This window comes from Ixodes scapularis, unplaced genomic scaffold (genome assembly GCF_016920785.2).
Source record: "Ixodes scapularis isolate PalLabHiFi unplaced genomic scaffold, ASM1692078v2 PGA_scaffold12__126_contigs__length_90152505, whole genome shotgun sequence".
Lineage (NCBI taxonomy): Eukaryota > Metazoa > Arthropoda > Arachnida > Ixodida > Ixodidae > Ixodes > Ixodes scapularis.
The window spans coordinates 9,130,698-9,157,900 of record NW_024609838.1 but is presented as its reverse complement, the minus strand read 5'-3'; the positions used below and the strand labels follow the sequence as shown (position 1 = coordinate 9,157,900).

At 43.4% G+C, this 27,203-nt stretch overlaps 2 protein-coding genes across 2 annotated transcripts in view; one reads left to right on the top strand and one right to left on the bottom strand.

The window, feature by feature from the left end:
- LOC8028373 overlaps window positions 1-17,834 on the top strand; it is a 46,164-nt gene extending 28,330 nt beyond the window's left edge. The window contains exons 27-37 of the mRNA XM_040209084.3: window positions 626-750; window positions 1,816-1,995; window positions 4,274-4,528; window positions 5,916-6,075; window positions 8,301-8,473; window positions 8,606-8,937; window positions 9,900-10,071; window positions 10,801-11,101; window positions 12,346-12,601; window positions 15,335-15,509; window positions 17,047-17,834. Coding sequence (XP_040065018.2) covers window positions 626-750; window positions 1,816-1,995; window positions 4,274-4,528; window positions 5,916-6,075; window positions 8,301-8,473; window positions 8,606-8,937; window positions 9,900-10,071; window positions 10,801-11,101; window positions 12,346-12,601; window positions 15,335-15,509; window positions 17,047-17,439 — 2,522 coding nt within the window. The 3' untranslated portion in view covers window positions 17,440-17,834. The remainder of the gene's footprint in view (window positions 1-625; window positions 751-1,815; window positions 1,996-4,273; window positions 4,529-5,915; window positions 6,076-8,300; window positions 8,474-8,605; window positions 8,938-9,899; window positions 10,072-10,800; window positions 11,102-12,345; window positions 12,602-15,334; window positions 15,510-17,046) is intronic.
- A 2,236-nt stretch (window positions 17,835-20,070) lies between these two features.
- On the bottom strand, window positions 20,071-27,118 carry LOC115328522 (UPF0600 protein C5orf51 homolog). The gene is made up of 7 exons (XM_029989729.4): window positions 26,962-27,118; window positions 26,282-26,397; window positions 25,501-25,594; window positions 25,378-25,427; window positions 24,669-24,803; window positions 23,984-24,101; window positions 20,071-22,564 (listed from the first exon to the last, which is right to left on the bottom strand). The coding sequence occupies exons 1-7, from the start codon at window positions 27,086-27,088 to the stop codon at window positions 22,326-22,328; spliced, it is 879 nt and encodes a 292-aa protein (XP_029845589.2). The 5' UTR covers window positions 27,089-27,118; the 3' UTR covers window positions 20,071-22,325.
- Window positions 27,119-27,203: the final 85 nt, after the last annotated feature.

Genomic DNA, 27,203 nt, shown 5'->3' with positions numbered 1-27,203 from the left:
TATGCGCACACTTTTTTTCTTCCTAGTGACTTTGCGAAGTTCTGGGTTCCGATCCTCTTGGTGTTACAACTTTTTTAATTGCTTAACTTTATGTTTTACTATAATTTTATTCCAGAATGATGTTTCTCAACCTCATTCCACAACGAATGTGAGCCCATAGCGAAACGAGCAGCATAGTTACGATTGTTGCCAAACAGTAGAAGACCCAGATGTGTTTAAACTGAAACTGTACTGCGATCACGTGATGTGGGGGCGGACAGGAATGCCAATAATTAACTCAATGTTTACATGACTCCAAATTTAATATTTGAAGGATAAATAAAGTTGAATATCTGTTCAAGCTTTTAACATAGCTATCATGACGTTTTGTTGCTAATGCTGCCGAGGGCATGGCTTAATGAATCTGAAAAAACTAAGATCAGGCAGGTACAGTTTCTTTTCATGATCCTTCTAAATCACACTACTAAATTGCAGCTAGAGTTCCGAAATTGCTAAGGTGAAATTATAATCGGTGTTAAGTAATGGTAATAATAGATGAGCAGATAGAATATAATGCTACTAAATTAAGAATAACAAGTAGAGTCAATTGAATATAGTATGGGTGTTCTTGCCCTAATCACTGCAGAGGTCTTTGAGTTCGGCAACCCAGGCTCAGAAGCCATGGACCTGACCCACACCCTCGGAAAAGTGAGCATCCGCGGCCGATGGGACGCCGAGTCCTTCGTCAAAGAAGCGAAGTTCTGGAGCACGGTACGTAGTCTGCCATCAAGCTGTGTATGTATGTGTTGGAGATAAACTCAATGCACTTAGTACCATTTACATTGCAATCATGTACATGTGAAGTCTAGATTTTCTACAAAGATTCTAATTAGGTGGTGTGTGTGGATCTTAGAATTTACCCCATTGCAACCACACGGGTCATGAGTTAAAAATACAAAGACCTCACTTTCTCCTGGCCGAGTGCCCCACTAAGTTATTTCTTGTGGAACTAAGAAACAGCATCTGGGCTGCTGGGACGTTTATACTAGTAGTCTGACAATATGCTGATTGTTTTTAACCACGATAGTTTCATCAAAATTACAGGAGTACACTTAATCTTCACCTTTAAGAGTGGAGTGCGATAGCTAAACATATCAATTTCCGCTCGTCCCCAAGCCGTGTCGGCGTGGCCGAGCCTGTAGCGTGTTTGGCTTGCAAAGGAGGGTTGGGGGGTTTCGAATCCCACCTAAAATTCTTCAAATTATTTTTTTTAAGGAAAATGAATTCCTTTAAGTGAAATCATCTGAGACACGCTGCGACCTTTCATTGGCATTACATGTCATGTTTTAATCTCTTTCATTCCACACGTGACATCACGTCTTACGTGAGCGTTGTGGGTTAATTGTTTGAAATTCCCTATCGACCAATCAGGATTTTCCCCTACCACCGAAACCGACGCTGGCTTTTCTGCGACAAGAGCTCCCTAACACTATCGCGTTAATAAGCATTACAGCAACCCTCAATTCGCCTTTGAGTTCTTTTGAGATGTCCCATGTGTATGACAGCTCAAAGTCAAAAGAAGACTACTGTTTTCTAACTTGTGCCGTACATAGTGTGAAGTCATGCGTCGTTAAAATGGACATCTCCATTTTGGCCGAAAATTGTACGTACTGAGAAAAAAATGCATGTTTGCACTCGAAAATGTTGTTTGTACTTGGGGGTATTTATATTAACAGGGTCCATATTAATGAGATGTGACTGCATTCGAAAAGTTACTATTGGATGCCGCTGATGAGGACTCGGAAAGCCAACAATGCTAATCGAGGTTTCATACAGGACTTGCTGACATCGCCGTCGGAGATTGTGTTCAATTCGGAGAAGGAAAGCTGGATCTTGGATGCCAAGTGGATCACGGACCAGTCCAAGTCCCTCTCTCAACAAATCAGCTTGTCCAAGAGCCCCAAACGAAGTGGAGCAGCCTTCATTTACGATGCAAAGATATACGACACTCGGCCGGTAAGCGACGTTGGTTCGTCTTAAAGGCTTTCTTTTGCATTTTTGACTCGCTTCTAATTTACTTTTTTCTTGAACGGCAGACGGAGTCAGAGAGTGACTTATCAGATTAGGAAGAAGTTACTTTTTTCTCTCTTTTTTTTAAGTGGAACAAAACATACACCTCCGCATTTTCAGATTTTATGTGTGAATATTTTACTAGTGCAAAATATATTTCTCATATTTGGCGAAACACACATGGGTGTCTTCTTTTCCGTGGAGCACTCAAAGAGCCGATGGGTTTTGTGAATGGAAAGAATTTATAGTGACAACAGCAGGAATATATGCATAGATGCAAGGGTAGTTCCCACCTCATGAATCTTAGTAGGTATGTACCCATTATAACAGACCTTGATAGCAATGAAGATTTTTGTCTGTTGTAAACGAAGTATGCAGAATTACAGATACTCCTACTACAGACTTTGACTTGATTCTGTTCTAACCAGCGAGATTGTCAAAATGAGGATGGATATTTATTGAATCTTCTGAGCTTTAAGGGGGGACACTGGCTAGAGGTTGAACTTTTGAACTACTCAAGTGATCGGAATGAAATTAGCAGGGGAGATTTAACTTCAGATGTAGGTGTGCTGTGCAAACTTTCAGCTATCTAGGGCAACTTTACATACCTGCATAAGAAGATGTGTCACTCTTCGTTAAGAAATCTATGATATGCAAAGGAAGCTATTAGGCACCATTTTAAGTGCTTGAGTATCAAGTGGGGGATGTGGGACTTTGGGCTATCTAGTTTTTATAACTTAAATGTAAATATTTCAGGAAGAGTGATTACCTCAAAATATGAGATGCATATCTGTCCTATGTCAATTTTTTAAAACATAATTTTTTTCTCAATGAGGACTTTAATGTAAAACAATATAAAGTAGATAGCCCAATTCCCCAGTAAATTTCAGTTAAGAAACATCTTGATTGTGGTATCAAAATAATTTTACCCTCAAACAAAAGATTCCTTCGTATAAAATTTGCAGCAAAAAGTGGAACTGAGAAAAATGCATTCAAACATTGAACTCCTTTACTTTGTTACTGCTTTACAATGCGTTGAAAATATTTTATATCAACGTAACTATTTGGCGCATGGTTATGAAATTTAGTGTAAGTTTGCATAATTAGTTTCTAAAACTGAAAACCTCGAAATTAAAAAATGCATTTTTTCAAAAAATTTTGAACCTCAGGCCCATGTCCCCCCTTAAGAGGTAGTGATTTTTTATTGAGCTTTACTGGTGATCGTCATCCCTGTGTACTTTGGGTTATGCAAGGCTCGCTGGGCACTGAGCGCGATGATAGCAATCAGCTAAATGGATGCCACCGGTACTGAACCAAAGTCAATGTTCGAAATAATGACTGCTGTCGAAGGGTCCGTTATAATGGAATGGTGAAGTACTTACAAACTCCCTTATAGTCCATTATATATGAATGTACTTTATAACAGGGTTTATGATAAGCAAAGTTGTCTCAATGGCATAGATAGGAAAACTAACCAAACCTAACAAATCAGTATGTTATAACCGAATGCCTGCTGTAACGAGGTTAAAATGTATAATACATGCGATGCCGTGCTCCCTTTCGTAGCACAAATGTCATTTTATGTGCAGCTCTTGCCTTTGTTACGGTAACTTGTACTCCTGCTGCATGTGGTGCGCACTAAAGTTATTTTTATATTTGAAGTATGCTTTTTTTTAAAACATTGTTTGTGTGGTCATGCCCTGTTTGTGCCCTGTTCGTGCCCTGTTTGTGCCCTGTTTTTCTGGGAATCAGGCCTAGTGGTTCTCCCAAGTAAGCAAGTGCATGGATGAGTTATATTGTATTAGAGAACTGCATTTGCCTCATTGGAATAGCAGTAGAAGAGTCCTTAGGAATCGTTGGTGAGGTATATGCACATTCTCTTGATGGGTATATTGGCTCCGAAGAAATGGAAAAAAAACCTGGCAGCAATGGAGCCCGAATGGGCTCTTTGTACACACCAATATTCTCCCGAATTTTTTTTTTTTATAATTTTTACCGCACATAATCATTCTTCCTTTTCTTATCTTCATTATTAGATAAATTTTTATGTAAATTAAGGCCTTCAGAACCTTTGAGATCAGAATTTCAGGATGTTTGTCAGTTCGAAACATTAAGCAGACACGGGTTATAGTGAGCTTTTATTTTTCTGATCTCGAATCTTGAGAGGTTTTAGTGGGTTTTTGTTTTTGTCAGTCTTTGAATTTGTTATCTTTTTTTCTTTCAGGGGACCGACCAAGAGAGAAAAGAAGCGAGGGTCTTCAAGGCGGTGGTCGTTCCTCGCAGCTTTGGAAACGTGCTGACGGGCATAGTGAACGAGACTTTGCTAGCCAAACTGCTCCTGACATCCGAATCGTTCGCGGCAAACTGGCTTCACAGCGCGACACTGGTGCTCAACGACAGGAACCACCCACTTAACAGGATGCTCCACCCACTGATCGATATGCCGGTTGGAGAACTGACGAACACCGTGATTGCGCAGGTAACCCCATGACTGGTTCCTCCACGCTGCATCATAGTTGCCTCCAACGGCAGTGGCCAGCTTCATCAAAAGTTAAGGTCAGGGGTTTCACGTGCCAAACCAACGAAGGGCATCTGGCATGCCCCAGCAGAGGACTAGGGTGTAATTTAGAGCACTCAGGGATTTTTCTCCATAAAGGGTAGTTCACACGCTTGCGACTGCTTACAATTGTGTGCATTAAATCCTCAAAACCTTTTACGAGAGAACACTCTGGAGCTGTTCATGGTTTAGCCATGGAATACTTGGCATTTCTGTATATTTTCTTTTATTTTTTTTCCGCACATTATATATATATTTTTTTTTTTGGGGGGGGGGGGGGGGGGGGGGCTCAAAAATTTTTTGACAATGTTATGAACGTTGTCAAGTTTAGGTGCAAAATTTGATCTTGAAAATACCGCCAAACCTTCGCTCCATCAAAACGCGATTCCAGGGCCACATCATAGGTGTTGCCAGCATGACGGGGTGTTCTCTAGTCGTAAGAGATCGCGAGAACTCGGTCGCAAGCAAACGCAAGCGTGAAAACGGGCCCTTGGCCTCCGTCAGACCGCGGGTGCCTCGGCCAGGTCTCGAACCTACCAACTGGGGCCGCCGAGCCATCATCGAGCCAACTGGGAGCCGTCGAGGCAACTACCAGCTTCATCTATGTTTAGATGTGCATGAGCTTGAGCTATGTGGTGCTACCGAGACGTGCAACAGAAAGTGTCTTTTGTCGTTCCTAGACTAAAGACAGTATAGTTTTAGCTAACCTTTTTCTAAGCACTTAGTGAAAATGCTTTGGTGTTTTGAAGCTCAGCTGCAGTGCTGAAGACGACGCTAGATAATTTGGCTGGTCTATGAACTGTCGGACGCTGTGTCTTCAGGGTGTTCACCTTTGTAAACCTGGGGTTACACTCGCAAAGACAGCTTTTTGTGACCATGTACTGATACCAAATATGTGTGTGAAATTAAAGAACTGAATATTGGACATGGATATGTAATACGTCACTGTAAAATGGTGTAACTGAGTTAGGTTCCATCATGTCCAAAGGTGTCTTACACAGTTAGGAGGTTAAAAGAATGAAGATCATAGAGCCTAAATAAATAAACTGATAAAAGTATCACAATCTGCTTAATGTTTAGCTCAGTGAATAGAAAAGGTTCATACACAAAGAAGGAAGGCTCAAAATACTAAAATGGTGCTTCATTTTGTATTTGAATAAAGTTAGGAAAAAACAAAAAAAAACTAGCAAAAAGATTAGGCTTGTTTTCAAACTTCACAATTTGTAAATTCAAAATAAATTCCATAACAATTTTTTTTTTTTTTCATGTTTGCAATTTGAGTTTTTGCTGCCTTTTGGTTTCCCAACAGCTTCTCCGAGGCGTGCACCATACTGTGGCAACGGCATCTGAAGTTGCTGGAACCTTCCACTCCCTCTACGATCCCATCGTTTTTACAAGCACCGCACTCGCACAAAAAGCTATGGTTGCATCAGGATTTGCTCGTGCTGCCTTCCATCAATCGATCCCAGGTATGTGTCACTATTGGTGAGGAGATCGAACTATAGGGGGCGCAGTTTCATTATCATCATCATCACCACCACAAACAATCTCCGCGTGGCAAACAACTCCGACGCCAGCGCTCGCCTAGCGTACGTCGCATTGTTTCCGCGCTCGCGGCATATTTTTTTGTGGCAATATGGTGCGCACTTGCTGCATGCCGCAGTACTCAAAACATGCTTTTGAACCGGGTACATGCAGTGCGGAGGGCTGCAGCACGCGACGATGCGAACACTGTCCGCCGTCGGCTCTAGTGCAGCGCTGCACTTTGTGACATGATCGCAGTTGAGCACGTCCTCTCCTTCATTGAGACACCGCATGCTTTTGCCGATGTCATCCATGATTGTCGCAAGAGACTGAGTAACTGAAAAGTGATGTGCGTGTTTTGTGAATAATTTAGAAAAACCTGGACGCCGTGTCGGCTACGCACGATCCAGGGTGCGCGGCCGACACAACACAACACAACTGGCCGGCACGCGCACGCAGGGGCGGACGCTTGTATTTTGAAAAGAGGGTGGGGGTTAGCATATCATCGGCAAAAAATAGGTCCAGCGAATGATTAATCTCGCAAACAAGTTGGGCGAAATGTCAACACTTTGGAAGCTATATTGAGATGCTGTGCTTCCTCGAGCAACAATCTAGCAACAAGAAAACTCGCATTCTAAGGTTCTCGCGTGATTATTACAGACATTCTATTAATGACATAAGTGTGTAAAGTATTTGAAAGAAAATAATGCAATAAGCTGAATTCACGGTCACCCGAATCAAGAAGTTGATTTTATTCCTTCTGGTCCTCTCGATTCACAAAAGTTAGCACCCGCAAATACTAATCACAAATTTTGAGCTTTGGTCCAATTTGCCAAAACTGAGTCGCTTACAGTACTTAATGTCCCGAGAGATAGCCCACCTAAAATCGAGAGCAAAACTGGTGAAAATAAGTAGTGTGCGTTCGAGACTAGTTGAAAAACTCATAATTTTAGGTTATGCATCCCTGCTATACTCCGTTTCACCTTATGTTGCACCGCAGCAAAGGCTAGAAGCGCGAGCTTATAGCGTTGGCGGCTGCCCTTAATGCATGAGAGCTTGTGCCGCCAAGACTGTGCCCTGAGCAAGAAGCTCGCACTTGTAGCCTTTCCTGCGGTACATTATAAGGTGAAACAGAGTATAAACTCGTTACTGCGGCGGGAGGCAGTGAAGCAAAGGTGACTGTACTCTCAGGGTAAAATATGAACAGAGGAGCTAGAGCGTGCTGGCTGAGTGCGCGCTCCAGCTGCTACTAGTGGCGAGCTTTCTCACGCCACACGCGTCGGGCAAACAACGATAGCGTTGATAGCTTTCAGCACACTAAGAGGCGCAATGCCGAAGCTTGGAGAGCACCGAGTGAGGGGCGTATACACATCGGAGTTGGCCACACACCCTCGCTTTTAGGCTCACTTCCAGGCGACGCAGCCTGTACCACGAGCAACGCACTTTTCTGTTCGTATTTCAGTTTTCCCCGATAGTACTTCCCAGTCAAGAGTGTTCGCTTATACCCCGCCATAGCTAACTAGCCGCATTTACGTCGAAGCAATCATTGATTCAAGCACCCCGATCACTAGGAGTGGGCTATCTTTTGGTGTTTAAAAAGAAATAGCAAATAGAGCCGAAAATATGGGTATTACAGGATATTATGGTATGTCATTTGGTCCATCCCCGCCTTTATAATTTCAGTAACGTCTAACATAACCTTGTTCAGGCGGGAACACCATGGTCGCTGACGAAGTGATGACGGCAGGGAAGAGTGTCAGTTGTCCCGTTTCCGGCACACGCCTTCTAACTTCGATAACTCTTCAGCGTCTTTCGGGCTTTGAGCATTCACGTGCGGTCAAAGCATGGTGGAAGGCAACGAGCGAGTATTGAAGGCCAGGCGTTCGAAAAAGACGCCACACCGTTCTCATTTTGTCAGTGACTGTAGTTGCATCTCTTATTTTTAGAATCAACATTTCTAAATATTCTTCGTTGAATGTTTTTATGTCTTCTTACTGTACCACCAAGGACTAAAAATAAAACAAAAAAAAAGCTCTTTTTTCTTTTTTTGTAATTGTTAGTTGCGCGAGGCCAAAACTTACCAAGCTGCCCTCATAAAAAGACTTCCAGCTTTTTTTTTTTTTTTTTTTTTCATTTTTTTATGGTTTGTTTTTTTGGTTGTGTGTTCCAGGTTGGGCGTTCTACTACTTCAGATTAGACTCTGCACTTCACGCCGTGGTGTCCGACATTCCCGGATTCTCGGCCAAGTTGGCCAAAATCTACTACACCCGTCCCGTGGGCTTGCCAGGCATGAGAGAGGTCTCGTTAGAACTGCCGCACCTGCCGCCTCGAAAACACCTTATGGTGGGTAATCTTGGAGTTTTTTTTGAGTTTGGGGAACTCATGAGGGCACTATGGGGAACTCAATTTGAGAACCTTTGCTTTAAGGGAATTGTTCCCAGGATTTTTATTGGTCGCTACCCTTATCGCACTTAGGACTTCCTGGCGAAGCTCATGACAGAGCACCCTACCAAAACTTGGACCCTTCCTCGTCTGCAACGGGGCCAGAAACTGGCGGCCATCTTCGGCAAGGGCCACGTCATGACCTTTGACGGAGCCTTCGTGGAGTTTCCGACGTATCCTGCCTCGTACTGCACTTACCTGCTCTCCCACGATGTGGCTGGACGTCAGTTCAGCGTGACAAGCACCGCCGAGGACCTGCTGATTGACTTTCCCGAAGTGTCCATCACGGTGACCGGTCTCAGTGGCAAGGTCCTTGTGAACGGGAGCGATGCGCCGGTTCACCTGCCGCTTATCACTTCGTCGGGGTGAGTGATTGGTCGAAGGGATGGACAGTGATGATCAATGATAGACAAGTGTTTTGGTCCTCACATTTGAAATTAGAGGTAAGGATGCAGGCTGCAATGAATAGACAGTGGCAGAGGGTTTTGATCCTTACTTTTAAAATTAAGTGTAAAGATGCAGCAAGTCAAAAAAGGTACCAGATTGTCTGGACTATGGTCCGCACTTTATGTGTATTCTACGGGGTCGAATTTCAGCTTAAGAAGGAAGTTTTTTTTTACATAGTCTACAACCGTCTACATTCTCATACACAGCAAACCTTGAAAAATGCCTGCTGTATTAGTGCACAAAAAGGCTTGTATCCTACAGGAATCACAATTACCATAACCTGTCATTCACAAAATCTATGACATCATGTAGTAATCAATCATCTTGGTTAAACATATCCTTATATAGTCCACACCTCTATATAGTCTGTACAGAGTATAATATAAACCTTTAGACATGCACAGTAGCCCTCAAAATAACGTAGTGCTCTGCAGCATACGTATGCATGCAGAGAAGTATAGATATGCACTTCCCTGCAGCACACACATGCACGTTAAGAGCAGAAATGAACCATGCTCCTTTGCAGCATGTGCACGGATGGAAAGAAGGAAAGACACTGCCCTTTCATATTCTCTTGTGGATGTTAGGTACGAGTAACAGAAACGTACCAATAAAAGGTTCACGCAAATGTTAACTTTCTGACACTGCGTTGTCTGAAGTTATGGGCACAGGAATATGCATGGGCACTGTCCTTTACAGTAACAGTGCTTGTAACTGGGTTTTGTGCAACATAAATTCGCAGAATTTACTTTCATAGTCTCGCAGTCAGAATGACATCATTAACTGCGGCTTCTAAAAGACTTTAGCGAAGTGTGCAGGCGTTTGAAGAGGAGCAAAACGATTTGGTGTGAACGACCGTCTGTCACGGCGTTCCCTCCAGGAAGGTGACTGTGTACCGAGAGGGCAGGCTCACAAGAATCCAAGGTCACGGTCTCCACGTCTACTGCGACTCAGTCAAGTTTTTTTGCACCTTTGTCCTGGACCCCACGCACCATGGAAACCTCATTGGAGTGCTCGGCAACGCGGATGGAGATGTGCAAAATGATCTCGAGGCAAGTGTGGTGTCTTCTACCAACAGCCCACCACTGTCAGAGGCTGGCCGCAGCTTCTTTGCCCATGAATTAAGAACTTCAGTATTGAAAGACTGTGTAGGTTTTATGTTCATAACGTCTTCTCCATGAAAACAGAAGCTGAAATCAGCTGTGCCTTTTACAAAATCACTACGAGATCACTTCATGATTTTTAGCCAGTCTTTTAATTATTGAAAGCTCCAGTTTGAGTCAGGCAAGGCTTGTTGCTGAGTGCACCTTGATGCTCCTTTTACTTTAAGTTTCTATTTCTATTTAAGGGGACCCTAAAATGGATTTTGAGATTGGCTTTTTTATGACACCACTCAACACATGTGCCCTAAACATCCCAGAAAAACAAAAATAAAAAAAATATATATTTTTTTTTTTTAGCAAAAACTTGACCAAGCATTGCGACACGCTCATTTTTTTTAGATGAATGCCAGAAAAAGGGGTTGTGTCTCAGTGTTGGGTCACATTTTTAGAAGAAATAAAGGCCACACACGTTCGTAATTTTTTTAATTTTCTGGGATGCTTAGAGCAAAGCATCATGTTGCAATCTTGTTTGTATTTTTAATAGGAGAAAAGACCATGCATGATTGTAGTTGCTGGTTTTCCAGGATGCATAGGGCACGTAGGTTCAGTTTGCACCATAGAAAGCTAATCTTAAAATCTGTTTGAGTGTCCTTTTAATGCCCATAAACTCCCTTCCAGCTTCCCAACGGAAAAGCAGCAAAGGACACTGCCGAACTTGCCGCCGGCTTCGAGGTCAGTGGCTATGCTGAATGCAAAGCGCTCGTCGCACCGCTGAAGAACTTGCAAGCCAGCACGGAGGACTGCACGCAACAGATGCCCCAGTCGCTCAAGCACTGCCTGGCGCAGATGAAGATCGACAAGTTTGTCCGGGACGTCTGCGAATGGGACGTCACGGCTGAACGCAGCATCTGCGACACCTTCAATGCCGTGGCAGCAATCTGCACCCACCACGGATTCCAGATAGAAAATGTGCACTGTGGTTCGTTTTTCTCCTTACGAAGCTTGATTTGTTAGAAACAATCAACCAATCAGCATTTACTGCTTGCTAAGAAACATATACAGAGACCGACCTGCGCAAAGCCAGATTGGGCTTGACTGGCAGCACCTAGCAGTTATTGAAAGAGACATGGAGCGAGACATTTAATATAAAAATACAACAACTAAAAATAAAAAAACGGGGAAGTCACATTACCAACCAACATTTCTGAGGGCTTTCTTGACCCTAGATTTTCCTGTTTGGCAGGTATATAGTAATTTTGATATCTTTTGCCAGATCTTGTTGAGTTGTATTAGGGTTTTTTGGTGATGCTGTTTTGGTCTAATACGAGAAGGAATGCATGAAGCCTTTAAACAACTTAGCCCGAAAATGCCCCAAGAACAACAATTTCCATAAATAATGAATCAGATTTTAAAATACTTCTTGGTGGTTGAAGCTGCATCTCTATATCAAACTACATATGGTAAAGCAGCTTAATATCGACAATGCAGAGGTCGTAGCTCACATCAATTTGGCTTACTTTTGGAGGCAGCTCTTTAGTTACCACTGTGATTGATGAACAACCATACATTGTGATGGATTAATGTAGCCAGCAGTTCAGCAGCCACACTGAATACAGAAAAGGCATAAGTGTGCTCAGTTTCTATTGAAACTTCAAAAATTGTATGACGATTAAACGCTGCAGAAACCCATGAAGTAGTAGTAATTGCATGGATAGGCACAGGCTTGTTTTCGTTCATCATATGCATTATCTGGGGGGACTCTTAATGAGGCCGACGGTCCGGCGCAACAGACTAGGATTCGTAGTTGTACTTGTGTCAGTCTCTGACACTGCCAGTATCGAGACAGAAGCATGAGAAATTATCCCCCTCCGACGGACCTTTTTCACGCAAAGACGACACCTGGCTGCGAAAGCCCTAAGTGCAGGTGGTGTCTGGATCATCTTTTCAAATTTTACTAAACAAAATGCACCATTATATTGCACCTATGCGCTAAATTAGATTGCAATCTGTTAAGAAACCGATTTGTACGGCCTCTTCGAGGGATCAATGCGCTGTCTGGTCCACATTGTACATCCGGTGTTGCTGTTCCAGATCACTTTTTTGGTAGTCAGACACACTTTCCACATAATTGAAACCGGGGACGACGGACGAAAAGAAGGAGGATAACATACAATAAGTCTCGAACCCATCTTCTAACCTATCTTGGTGCCGACGCCTCTGCAGACCCCTGCCATGATGGACCCGAAGCGGAAGGCCATAAGACATTCAGGACCAAGTCCTCGAAAGTTTTGGAAGTGGGTGTGGTAGTGGCCGAGGGCACCTTTACTACCGAGGCCCTGAGCTCCGTCCTGTCCGGCGCCAAGAGTCTCCTGGCCAAGGTACACGCCGTGTTCGGCAAGCTCGGCTACCGGACCAAGCATGTGTTTGCGTTCGGCGGCAGCGACGAGCATGGACGCCCTTACATCCGCACTACGGGAGAGTAAGTTCCTTCGCGTGTTTCTGGCATCAAGAATTAGAGCAAATGACTAACTCTACATGTAAAAGTTCTTTGAATATTTCAGAATTATAGGGGGAACATTAGACAACTGCACTCTCAACTAGTTTTCAGCACATGCAGTATTTTGAAAGCAAATCAAGTATATTATTTTAAATTACTACATGTAATTTTGAAAAGAAAGTTCTATGTTGCTGCAGGCCAAACAGAAACATTGTCGTATACATTGCATCATGTTGCACAAAGAACGCCCCTTACCCGGATTAATTACGAAAAGCAGAGTTCGCAATATCAAATGATCAACTTGGTTAAAAAACACATCCGATGTAAACTATACGCAAACAACCATGTTGAATAACCTGAGACTGGAATAGGGAAGAAACATCAAAACGTAGAAGGGACAGAAAATAGACAGGACGACGTCTCAAACTCAGCTCTCCACCCCAGTCTCAGGCTAATTCAACATGGTTAATATTCACCAGCTCGCCTGCACCCTACGATTTTTTCTATACGCAATCATTTACAATTTCTTTTTTTTAAATGCAGAGCACTACTGGTAGGTTGCGATATCAAATTTCAATAAAATGTAAACCTCATTGTATTGTAAAAAAAAAAATTTAGCTAATAAAGATTTTGTTTTTGATGCTGTTAGGGGATTTAGGTTATCTGTTTATATATATGTATTCAATCATTCCTGTATATTGTGTATTTTGCGTTCAAAAGCATGGTGAGACGAGGACAAAGTTCTCCACTTTCTCTCGCTATTACTAACTGAAATTCCCTTCCTGAAATCATAGTACAGTTGAATCTCGTTAATTCAAACTCGCGAGGGACCGAAAATTTGTTTGAATTAAGCAAAGTTTGAATTACCGAGAGTTTTCTCCCATAGAGACGCATAGAATGAGATCTGCACGTTAGTTTGAATTAAGAGAGTTTGAATTAACGAGCTTTGACTGTTTGTGAATCTAGCCTGTGGACAATCCGTGAACTCTGGAAGGCACATCTGAAAAGTGTTGATCTTCAATTTATCCTATTGGTAGTTTTGCGTTTTCCGGTTTTTTAACTTGTCGTCACTCTTCTGCTATCTACATAATATGTCATTTGATCCCCCCTCATGTAATGCGTTTCATTAGAAATGCCTTTGAGACATAATAAACTGAACTGAAGTAAGGTGGATGGATGGATGGATGAATCCGGCTGAGCCCTTTGGATCGGGCGGTAGCTTACGCCACCTAGAGACTGGACGACACAGCGCCCTCTGTTGTCCAGTCTCCTACTTTGTCCTCGTCTGGAGTGCTACCATGTTTTTGAATACCCAGTACCAACTCGCCCAACAAGCTGCGCCAATTATTTTCATTGTTTGTTTTCTCATTATTTATATATACTTCTCTATTATCGGGAAGATTCTGATCACTATGTTTGAGTTTGTAACTTACACCTATATGCATTTTTTTTTCTGTCCATTTATGTAGGCACATATGCGAACTATATAAAGGACCAGTGCATTGTCAGTCTTCGTAGCTTTTTGCACTGGCCCCTCTTTCAAACCCTATCTAAAAAATATATATATATATATGTATATAGTTTTTAAGTTGGTGAAGTTAGTCAAATTTGGCGGTTTTAGTCAATAATCCTCAGCCCCAGTGGAGGACCTTGGATTAATTTCAATCACCTGGGGATCTCTCGATGTGCAACCAAAATCTCAGTTCCACATCTCCGCAATAAGCCCCCGTCGGATTGCGGGTCCCTTGTCCAAGGTTCAAACCCGCCAATGACGAATGCATTGGCCAGCACTTTGCCTCAGCTGTGTTTTTTGTGTACGAGCATAGCACGGTGCAGCCAAGCAATTTGCATTTTTCTCTCGGTATCAGGAAAGAGCTTGAGAGCATGCTTGTTTCAGCTTTCTTCTTTTCTTTTGGTGTAGAAGCGGAACAGCCAGACGCAGATTTTCCAAGCTGTCACATTTTAAACCATCTGACGCAGTTATTACTGTAAAAATACAACAAGAATATCTCGTTTTTTTTTGTTTTTTGTTTTTTTTCTCTGTGTGCATGTGTGCAGGTTAAAACATAATTTCGTGTTGTCATTTAGCCATCTGAGAATGTAAAAAGTCGCTCCAGGTAATTCTAACTGAAATAATATTTTCTTCTCGACAACTGTCCTTTCGAGCAAACAAGATTGTGGTAATCCAATTGGAATTCCGATATTTATCTTCAGACCATGTACTAGCGAGGTGATTTCTTTTTTATTTCGGTGAATTCATGATTGAAGTACTACTAGCAATGTACACGCAAATTAAACTATAGCTAGACTGCATAACTGTGCTCACCTCGCATTATTCGGCGAGAATAACTGAAAATAGGTCTGCGTGCGAGGGCACTGATATACAAGGTGTCCCAAAAAAAGGTTTACAGGGTTTTTGTCTCTGCAAAAATAAACTGTGCATTGCCAAACACTCATGCTCTGCCCAAACGTACCGTTAGCGGTCCCAACCAGATGACAAAGTTTCAGAACGAACCATTATGTTTATTCAAAAGTTTGAAGTGATTTTCTGATTTCACTTAGCACTGTGTATCAGAAGATAACTCAAGCGATCTCCAAGAGAAAGTGTCTTGAAGCATTCTGTCTTTCATCTCTCGCTGTACTAGTGCCATTTGCCCTTCCTCCTTTGTTTGCCAAGTGTGCGCTCAAAATTAAATGTTGAATGGATTTCCGCAGGGGTTTCTTCATGTCAGACGTGGACACTGCCAGCAAGTTGTTGAAAGCAGTCAAGTCGGACGGCAAGCACAGCACCGTAAACCTCGCCTCTCTTCTTGACTACGTTCTGGATACCGTGCCTTTTGATGCTCAAGCCACCAGGGTCATCCTGGCATTTGCCTCCAATGATTTCAATGTAAGTGGACTTCGTTCGGAGCTGTTATTTCCCGTTGAAGGATTCGGTGTCCGAAGTTTAACAACCTCGTGACTTGGTGTGTCGGCGAGAATCGGGAGAAGATAGTTTTGTTGCTGTCTGTGCTGCACAATGCCATTGGAACTGGAATGATGGTTTCTGGGCACTTGTCCTAACAGGAGTTTAGAACATTATCCTAGTTTCAAATGTTCACTTTCCACTAATGAAAGTCTTGTTGGACACTGCTGCATCCTAATCTTAGAAGTTATCTCACAGTTGACAATGTTTCATTCCACTGTCACAAACTGCATTCCAATTTTTTAAATTTGGAATGCTGGATTTCAGGGGAAGCATTGGATTTTGTTTTAGGTTTGAAGCACAGTTCAAGGCAGAAAATTAAATTATGCACAATTGTTCTAGTTGTACATTATGTTCTGTTTCTGTGTTGGTAGATAATGGGCATTTAATGTGAATGTGACTAGTAGTCCTATCATTATGGAATTTTCAAACACATTGCACTACAGCGGCGGTAATACTGACGAACAAGTCGACACGACCGGTTTTTAAGAATGGAAAACTCGGGGGTCTTTGTAAGAGAGCATAAGTAAAAGGGCAAAGAAAACAGAACAAAGACAAAACTCCTGCTGCTGTTCTTGTTGTCCTTGAGTTGTTGGTGCATAACCAAGGAATGGATTGGCCAAGCGTCAGTTTGATATTAAAAGAAAAAGTAACTTATGTACTAGATTGTTTTATGTAAATATTGTGCATTGAGAATAAATGGCCCTATCTGCACAATTGCCACAATGTAATTGTGGATTGCTGTTTGTCTGTCTAAAGTTGTTCTTTCATCCATTTTGAACCCTTTTTAAAGGAAACTGCTCCTTGAAATAAAAAGAAATTTAAAAAAAAACATTTTTGGAAGATCTACAAACACTTTCACCTTGTCTTAATTTATTTTCGTGAAACAAATTTATTTTGAAATATTGATTTGAAGGCATAGTGAAACGGGTCTGTGGATGCTTGTTTTTATTATTTTTAAATAACTTTTTCCACACTTTTACACATCTTATCTTTATAATTGTTTGTTTCTCTGGTAGGTCTATAAGCAAGGTATCCTCCCATAAGGGGTAAAAATATGTAAAATATGGAATCAGCTTTTTTTTTTAGATGCTGCCTATACTTCCTGCGAAAAGTAACTGAAACTACAGAATTTGGAAGTGTCATTAACACCATATAAATCATCCTAGAACTTCCATTCATAGTTTATTGGACTTTGTGTACCTTCAGCCTGCAGAGATATATTTATTTTCTGATTTCAGTATTTGGACTCGTCTTAATTGTGCCCATAATCTTTGTAAATAAATTTTTCAACATTAACAGAACTAATTAAGCTACACTAAAGCCAACTACATATTTGTACGCAGATTGTAAATATGAGTAAGCTTTGAAAATTTCACGCATATTGGATCACAAGTTATATCAAAAAGCTCCAGAAGCCGTGTTCCCCCTCAGGACTTCTTCCCCTGTTTCCTCACCGCAGAGCTCCCGAGCAGAACTGGATGGCCTGCACGCCAAGGTGGAGGCATCTGGCGCCACCCTCTACGCCTTCTCCAACTACCCGACGGTCGACCGCGGCAAGCGAATCTACGGGGTCCGCGCGGACGGCCTCGTCTTCCCGCCGAGCAAGACTGGAAAAGACTACCTCGACTACCCGTCGCGCGCGGGAATACTCGCCAAGATTGCGGCAGCCACGCGGGGATCGGCGTTCCAAATCGCGTTTGTAGAGGCCGGAAAGCCGAGCGAGTTCTTCGAGGCCGTGGCGGAAGAGGTCGCCGCAAAAGTCGGCAAGGAGCTGAAGGGGTGCCGCGAGTGTACGTGCACAGGCGGTCGCGGCTGGGACACGCTGGCACGCTGCCGCCCCGTGGCTTGCTAAGGCGGGCGATGACGCGGTGCATACGGGTAGGCCCACCTGGCAGGGATGCGATGCTTGTGCTCTTCTTAAATTTTCATCCGCAGCATTTGCTAAATTGGACTGGTTCACACACTTGTAGTTACGTGCAAAGTGTGGGTTTTGAGTTTGAAGCGAATTCAAACTAAATTTTTCTAATCAAGTAGTTTCTCCAAGCCTTTCATCACCATGCACCATGCTTAAAAAAAAAATTCAGCTCAACTTGCAAAGGTTGTTCCCAACCCAGCCTTCCACTTGTCCACTTCTAAGCTCAGTTAATTTTAACCTACCGTTGCTATACTTGAGGCGTGACATGTAATTGACAAAATTGTAGCAGCCATCCTAATCGTGGGGATTTATAAATTTCTTTGCAATATGCCCATATTCTCTCTTCCATTTCAAACTTGACAAAAAACGAGCCAAGCATGAATGATGAGCGTGGCTTGTCAAGGCATTGCTGCCGAACACATTGCTGCCCCACTGAGTGTGCTTCTCACTTGAGCACCTGTGCACTGCGGGCAAGCCAAACCAGTGGAGCCCGCAGGCTTCGCAGGTATTGCTTTGCCACAATGCACACGTGCTTGGTGAGAAGTGCACTCAACGAGGCTGACTCGCCGCAATCAACACTTTGAAAAGTATGAATATTCTAAACTACTATTAAAAAATTTGAATATTCGCACAACACTACACATTTGCATGAGTGTGACCAAAAGTGTTGTGGCCGCCTACGACGGGCAAACACACTGGCACCATCTATCAAGTAGCCCTGGTCTGAAGGTATTGCAGTATTGTCGAAATGAAATCTATACAGTACCCATAGAAAATAATCGCCCTAGACTTTCTGGTTTTAACCGAGAAATGCCGATGAACATCCGTCAGTCCAAAATGAGAAAATCTGTTAAAAAAAAAGTAAACATTCGTCACTGTCAGAAATACAACGTCGGTTCAAACCAAAAAGCACCAATTTCTCAAAATTTTTGCTCTACACTACACAATAACTTGGCGAAATGTGAAGGCTGCGTTCCCCGCGACCCAATAAGGGCGTCGAAGCAAGGCACCTGACAGCACTCCGTGGTCGGGGCCACGGAGGCCTCGTTACCGCCACAAGAACAGCGCCGTCTGCAACAAAAGGTAGTTGTAGGCATCTTTTCAACAATGTTTAATTCGGATCAAGCCTTTTCCAATAACAATATGGCTTTTGAAAAATGTTTGAACTATCCCAGCCGTATAAACGCTTTCAACACGCGCCATTGTGCCGCCATTGCCGACTTTTTCTTGTCTTACCGAGATACCAAGCCACTGAAGCGGGCGTTGACAGGCCTCCACAAAAACCTATGCTGGGGAGAAGGTCACAGTAGCACCTAAAGCGGCCATAACCTATCCTGCTGTGGCAATGATGAAGTGAAGCGAACGGAATAAGAAACAAAAACTGAAGGCGGGTTACTGCGACGCCCATAGACAGCTGCCCGAGTCTATAATCGACCACTTCTGCTCAAAATGTCGTCCTGACATTAGCACTCGCCACGTGCTCGAAGGTAAATTGAGCGTATGGTTGTGTGATGAACTGTTCCCGAAGAGCTTGGTACTCTAGCGTACGGCAATGTTGCGACGGCAGACATTCATCCGAAGTTGGTTGGCTTCGCAGCAGATGACTCTGGCAGCAGACGACAGCCAGTTCCTCCAGGCTGCGCATATGGCGCAGTTACACAAACGCTCCCGCACGTGCCTCGCTCCGACGCCGTTATTAGGTCGTGGGGGCCATAGCCTCCACAGTTTGCCAAGTTATCGTGAGACGGAGCATAGCTAAGGTTGTTTTCGTTGAAAGCCTCCTCTCTTGGGCAAGAATCTTGTTTTTCACAAGTTCCTTTTTTTACCTCTGAAAGTCGCCGGTTTTAGCGTCCATTCAAGGCGGATCACTGAAATACATGCACGACATCTTCCAAATAAAAATTACACCGAAAGACGTCGCCCCCTTAAATAAACACCGGAAAATCCATGGCCTACTTATAACATTGTCAGAATTATTTCGAGTCCGTGGCAAAGGAAGGATGTGTAAAAAGTTAGAAAATATACCAAATCAAAAGTGTTCCAGGGATAACCGATGGATGACAGCATAAGCATTTCCAACAACCTCAGTCACACCCAAACACATATGTGCGAAACAGCCTTTACAATCGCCCGAGTTGAAGTAACCGTGAAGGAGAAGATGACTTAACAAAAAGCACGCTTCAGCCGACACACAGTTTTTTTGTTGATTCAGTGCATCCACAAACTTGAGATTGGTGCAGTGTTTCACAACCACTTCGCTTCGTAGCTGGTGCGATGGTAAAACACTGGGAACATCTGTAGGTTTTGTAGTGTTCATCATAGCGAAGCTACTTGGCAAGCCAACTGTTTCGATTTTGTGAGGATTACGCTGCTATCAGCAATGTGTGTATTGTAACGAAAAGTAATGCGTTTTGCTGTCGAGTCTTCGACCGGGAGTAAAGTCTATATTACCGCTACAATGCCAGCCAAGTTTCCTCCATGGAGCACGACACGTGCCTTTTTAGGCGCACTCTAGAGCTTTTTTCAGTTATGCCTGAATGGCATTTTAGAAGAGGAGCAGAAACAATGTGCACTTCGAATGGCTTTTATTTCAACCAACGCTTCCGCATATATATAAAACAAAGAAACAATCCTTTGGCACTTTACAACGTATGTAGACGGTAGTATTCTTCACATTTCATTTAGACATACACACAACCTCGCACACAATGTCCTGATGGAGGTTGGGGGGCAGGACAGTTTTTCATTACAGTGTCTTGAGAGTTTGCACATATATTAGTGATGTGGTACACCTTGCTTAGCGTAAAATTCAAGATTGGAATTCACTCAACTCTTTACAACAATGACACACGACGTACAACACCAAGCTTGTACTCGGTTTTGGTCAGCGAAGTTACAAACAGCCTCGTATATTGACACTTGGCAGTTTGTGTGGAGGGCATTTTTGTTACTCGATCCTTTAGCGAAAAAATCGGAGCGATTTCGTATATTTTTCTTTAATCTATTCTGTGAATTAGTTGCTTTGCAACACATAGTATCTTAATTTTTGAAATCAATACACCAGATGCATGGTTCCTGTGCTATGTAAACTGTAACTTACTTTCAAACTCGTTGATGCAGTCATACCGGGCCATCTTCTGGTAATGACTATGACCTCTACTATCTATCCTAAGACTGCCAATACTGGTTATATTTTAGGAAAACATTCTACTCTTACTGATGACAAATGTGAGCAAACAGGTGTCACTATGTCGTAGTGGTTTACCTTGGAGCATCCTTGTAAATGCAACGTTCCAAAGCACCTGATGTAACCATGACTCGAGCATATAATGGAATAATAGTATGTGCAGCATTCATATTTGCAACAAGCCTGCTGACAGCCTACAAAATATGTGGTTGCAAAATAAACCAGCACTGGAGAGCGCCTGGGTTTCAACTGCAACGCGTCACAAGCAAAAATTGAAGCATGTCAAGATTTTATCCCTATTGGCTAGCTTTTTATTTTTTTTATGACATTGAAAATTTCACAACTTGCTACAGAGGTCAAACCAATGTTCGTACTGTCTAATAAATCGCAAACACCATTTAGATTATTTGTACCTAACAAAAACCGAAAACTTCAATTGTTCAATCTGCAAGCCCCCCCAAAAAAAGAAAAAATTATTGAAGGATTAACATTTCTCCCAAGATACATTTGACCACCAAAAAAAAAAAACACAGTCACTGCTGGTCACACTACGTCACCAATCTCGGTCTAGCTGCTAACGTCAGTTAGTGTTGAAACCATCTGCAAAATGCTTGTCTCCGTCACATATTGGCCTGTGTTGTCGTGTCACTGTTACATCCCTCAACTCGTGCTATGCTACTAAACTATGTATACTACACATCGGGCCGACTCCAAGCATTCTCTCGTAAGCCTTTGCCTCAAAACTTCAACTCGCTTTATATTGACTGCCAATTTTGGCACGATATTGGCCCTCTCCTGACTTGGATCTTACATCCGGCTAGCCAAGGGTATCTCCCGTGGCATACCAATACTAGTTGACGGGACTTCGGCGATAAAAGTCGTAATTTAAGCATACGTTGCCTGCTAACGATGATACAATACCGGACCATTCCAGACCCCACCCACGTCACCAACGTTCTGTTGGACGTTGGCCCGGTTTCGATTCAACAACACCGATTCTGCGTACCGACCGCACGAGGCTGGAACCTCAATTCCTACTGACGCAAAATGGACCCTTTTCAAAAGTGTGCGCCGCCTAGTGGCCACCGCACAGATTATCCAAGTTCGGTCACGTACTCCGAGCGCTTGTTGGACGAAGGTTGCGTCGGCGTTTGGCGTGAGCCCGGTTCGGCTCGTATCGAGAACAAGTGCCGCGGCGGCGTTCGGCAAAGACCCCGATCCAGTTGCGCCCTTCGTGTCGAAGAAATGGTAACCACTAAAGTTCCTTGATGGGGTTATACAAAGGGTCTGTTTAGCCGCTCCCAACTTGCCATCCTAGCTCAAGGCTGCGCCACCGAAAGAGTGTGCTGCCTCATCTCGTAATAACAGTTCCATGTAGACCTCAATGGCGATGCTCACTTGCATCAGCATAAATCAACCCGCGAACACCGGTACGACACCGGGCCGTCTGTGGTTTTACGCCTATGTCGAGCCTTGCCTTAAAACGTATCCACCGGACCTGCCCCGACTGACACAGTTGATCTCATGTGGACTCTAGAATTCAATCCTTGACCACAGATTGGCACAACGCTGGGCAATCCAAGGAAGTGGACCGTACGAGCGATGAACTTGGACAGAGCAAACCGGATGTTCCAGCTCAGAGTTCCTGCCGCTGCGTCAGTTCGGACAGCAGCTGTTTGGCACGCGCGCAGTTCCATCCGGCGTCTTGGAGCGGGCCTTCCACGGCTCCGATGTAACCTCGGAGAAGTTGGACTCCTGTGGGGAGCGCCGTTGCCGACTCCAGCGGCAGGTCCCACTTGTCGGAGTATGTCACGAGCCAGTAGCACATCTCGCCAGCGTACATGAGTGACAGCGCGTGGACGTCGCTGAAGATGCCTATGGAGGGGTGAACAATGCTGCCGTCACTTTTCGTAGAGGATGAAGAGGCGGGCAAGAAGGGGCATAGGGGGTACGTTGTTGTTTTCTTCAAACATTGTTGAACTAAAAACCCAAATATTAGGCAATTTGGACTTCATACTTTTTTTTTTTAAAGCTGGAACTCTTTTTTGGCAACAATGAAAAAGTGACACCAGTGGCAGGCACAGGTTTACTCTTTGGGCAGTAGAATTTCCTCTTAACTGAGAATTTTGATGGTGCCAAATGAACACTGGAAACTTTCTCCAGCAAATTTTAGTGCTCGCCGACTGGCAAGCCTGCCAGCTGGTGATGTCACAGCCCTGAAAAGTGTGGGTACATTTGGATGTTGGGTTTGGCATCGCTTTCATTTGCTGATTTTAGAACAACTATTTCTAATTTTGCAATATTAAATAGCATGCCGGAAAGAGTAAAGGCTGCGAATACAGAATATATCTTTAGTTCGGGTACCCCAAAAGATCACCAAAAATCGGCCTTTAACTAACTCCTAGTATTTCTAGGTAGAAACCCTAGAATTATACCAGGGCGGCCAAATTACTGCTCCAAGTGCGGCTTGCAGTTTGGCCAACAAGCATATCCAAGGTTCCCTCAAGTTTTGCCATTACGATCTGCCAGCAACTCTTAGTCACATCTCATGCCACTAAGTACTGCTGAACTGCGGTTAAATGATAATCTCCCCGATTATACCCTGAGCCGCTAGCCTACTGCCAGTGTGCTACTGCTTAACACATACTTTTGACCTCACAGCACCGGATGTTGAAAAATAGCAGATGTGTAAAGGCAAAATGTGAAAATGTGTCTACACTCCTTGTGTTGTCTTACTTTGTCTTGATCCTTGTTGTTTCTGACATTTTAAACTTTCTAAACTATAAACCAATTTAACCATTCTGATGCAACACGGTTTTGGCTTCCATCTGAGCTTTATTTTAGGATGAAAATAATTTCGTAAATATTTTTCAGCAAAATTAACTTGTGTTTAGAGTACAGTTTGTCATCGCCATTCAGAAAATAATTTTGTTGAAAATGTTCAGATCGACGGCGAACCATGGTCGATTGAATGAGAGACAGAATTTAGAGCACGATTTAGAGGGGTGTAAATTTTCTAGGCTAGGTGGCAAAAACCACCATGCAATTCAAATACAATAAAAATATACCTTGCAATACAATACAAATAAGCTTTTTTAAAGCCGGGTCAATGCCATCGATCCATCTGGTGCTTCCCTTCAATACAGCAGTATTTTTTACTCTCAGATCCCGTCACCTGATATCGCTCAGACCAGAAGTGCCTTATACCATTACCGAGTGTTTAGACACCGAAGCCAATAAATATTCAATGATTGGCTGAATGATTGAAAGAAGTAAAAAAAGAAGCACTGGTACCTTTTTGAAGAAGCTCCAGTGCATCTGCAGACCCAGGGAGCACAGTGGTGTCGTCTGCTCTGATTGGACGGCGCACATTAAGCATCTCGGTCAGGTGAGCCACTCCTTGCTCCAAAAGCTGGAGAAAAGCCACAATGATATCTTCAAAGGCTTGGCTGGTTAAGCCCTTGCCAGGAAGATACACCAGTTTTGGCAAAAATGCATCTGAATAAAATATATCTGGTGATGTGGACATTGGCTGTACATAGAAAGAACTCGTCGACAGCAATGTGTTTCCCATGTAAATGAGCCTAACATCTGGTAAGTTCGAAAAAAAGAAAAAAAAAACTAATTGACAATGCCAGCTTTTCGTTGTTTTTTTATAGCTTGAGACTGGCTTTGTACTTTTTCATGCAACAATTTTTTTTTAATTCCAGGTATCAGTTGTATATTTTCTTTTTTGTCACCTATAACACTGAAATAACTTTTACATAAGAAAACAAACTAAATGACAATGATGCTAGTCTTTTTTATCTTGAGAATGAATTTTTTATATTCAGTGTTGGAATTTTCTCTCTCTCCAAATTTCAGTCATATCATTTCTGGGTGCCTGCGTATGTACACAGGTACCTCGCTAATATACAAACCAAAGGGCCAAAATTTAGCGCGGAAGCAGAGCCCTCTGAACGCAGGCAAAAGATTTTACCTTCAGGAAAGTGGCCCGGTTATCCTGTAGCCACTGTTCATCATCACCTTCTTTGCTCTGGCAAAACATATAGACGAGGGCACCCTTGCGCCACTCAATGCATTCGGCCAGCTCTTTGCCAAGGCCCTCCACAACCTGCAACAAAGTGTCGGCTCACTGCGTGGATATGGATGCGGATGTGGATTTCCTAGCTGGATGGATGCATGTTAACCGCTGTCCCCTACCTGGATGGATGAACGGATGCTAACGGCTGTATCGCTAATGTCTGCATCCTTTAAAATGGTGGTTGCTTACACCATTTAGCCTAGAACCTTGTTGGCATCGCCTCACAGTTGCCCCCACACTCCAGAGACAAGCGACTGCTGCGCTGTGCCGGCACTAGCTACAGCACTGACAACCCAAGAAATGCAGGGTATGGCAAGTGCCACGCATCTCATTACCACTCTGCAGCCAATGAAATTGCAGCATTAGCCGAACAGCACGCCGAAGAACTAGGCAAGAAGCGTGATCCTTGCCTTTCTTAGGCTTCAGGCACCCAGCCACCGAACGCTGCAACAAACTCCGTTGCAGTGTTGGATGTGGCAATTTATCTTATTCACTTATTTATCTACATTCAAGGTCAGTACCATAAGAACGGAGCGAGTTTCACTGAATGCAAAGGAAACGTGCTGCTATGTTTTGAATGATTATAGCAGGCTGTGTGGCGTACCGTTTCAAATCCCATGTGCTTTGTGATGTTCTCAACATGCTCCAGGCTCCCTGTGAAAGACAAAAACTGGCTGACACAAAACGGACACCGGGAAGCTTTGGTTGCGCCGCCGATTTCACTTACGAATTATGGCGTTCACACGCTCCAACGAATCGCTGTCGGAGAAATCGTTGTCTGCGAGCCTGTTTTCTCGGCAGTATGTAATGTCTAGCACGATCTGAAAACAGTTGGAGATGGAATCGGAGAAGGCTACGGATGCACACCGACTGGCAAAAAGAATGTCACCAAACACGAAACGCCGAGATGGGAAAAGCAGCAACACAGAAAGAGGAATACGCACGATACAGTCTCCAAAGGGTGTATCTCAAAATGTCCCACTCGCATTGCTCCCTTTCTCGTTTGGCCCCATTCTCACTTGGACCTTCTTGAAACAATTCTCAAAACATACACTGTTTTTGTTGTTTTCATTTGGGCCTATTCGCACTAAGACGCGAAGGGTGCATGGTACGTTTTCAGCCCTGGATTGGCTCGAACGGCTCGTACCGTACGCTGCAGTCCACTTTAAGGGAATATGGAGTCATTCCAGAAACTATGAGCCCAACCGCGGGACTAAAGCATGCATGTGTGTGTATGTGAGCACTTGCATACAGACGAGTTGGGAGGGGGGAGGAGCGGACTTGAAGAAACTTCTTCGAGGATATGTGGTGTCCCGGCAGTAACACCGACACCTCAATGTGCACCCATTTGATTTTGTTCTTGCAGGATGAAATGTGAAGGATGCCAAAGTGCCCCCTTTGATTTTTTATGTTCATGTTCTCCCTCTTGCTCGTCTTGATGTTTTAGGAATGGTTAAAGATCCCATGTTCAGCTGCTAAAAATTAATAATAAATGAATGATTACATACCCTTGCTAGTTCTTGAACGGCATCCTTGTTTCCATTTGTTCCTAGAAACTGGTCATCTTTGAGTTGATGCTTCAAAACCAGGAGTTTGGACAACGACGACTCCAGTAACGTAGGTACTGCAACAAATTCAGAAACAACTGTGCGTTGCGACTGTGGAAAGTTTTGGGGGTTACTAAATTTTATGCAGTAAGCTTCCCAGCGAGTGTATTTGGTAGAACGAAGTGCCCAAAAACCTGGGAGCTGAAAGTAGTGGCTTGTGTGACGGGGGTGGGGCCCAGTCAAGCCAACATGTGTTGGCTTTTTGCCCATGCCCCTGTCGTCTGTAGTATATATAGACGAAATAAACTGAACTACAGCTGATCCAAATTCGCAGCCACTGCCAAGCAGTGTCGCCACTCGGCACCGAGGCAAAAGTCGCCCTATTTATTAGATAGGCTTGTGCGGCACTGTAGAGCACTTCATTGAGACAAATTTTTGAGAAAGCTACACACTTTGATCGTGAAATGGGAAGATTAAATCCACTTGGTTGGGCCTCCAAAATTTGACAGCTCGCATCAGCTGATCGAGCTGGGCCTCACAGTGTTTTCGAAACAGATAACGTTGCTGAGAAGTTAGTGGCGCTATCATGAAACATGCCCTAGCTTAGGAAAGACACTTGAGCGTTCGATAAGCAGCCTTACCCACAGATTTCAGCTTTAGTTCCTCAATAATCTTGAGTAAATCGTCCACTTCATCCGTGATTTCTTTCGTAGCGAACTCCATTTTTTCTGTCACATAGTTGCCAACCACGTTTTTGTTATTCGCCATGTACCGCTACTTCTGGAGTATCGCGGTGTCGTTTAGTGACAGCCTGTAAAATTCGAATAACTACAACCACAAACATACTACCCAAAGTATCTATAAACGTTGATACTACCTGTAA

What these genes read in the sequence shown, in the direction of transcription:
- LOC115328522 (XM_029989729.4), bottom strand. Translation starts at nt 27,088, where the DNA reads ATGGCGAATAACAAAAACGTGGTTGGCAACTATGTGACAGAAAAAATG. An exon ending in CCGTTCAAGAACTAGCAAGG is followed by an intron (nt 25,595 to 26,281) that starts GTATGTAATCAT and finishes AACTGTTTTCAG; the next exon opens with ATCGTGCTAGACATTACATA. An exon ending in AGCACATGGGATTTGAAACG is followed by an intron (nt 24,804 to 25,377) that starts GTACGCCACACA and finishes ACTTTGTTGCAG; the next exon opens with GTTGTGGAGGGCCTTGGCAA.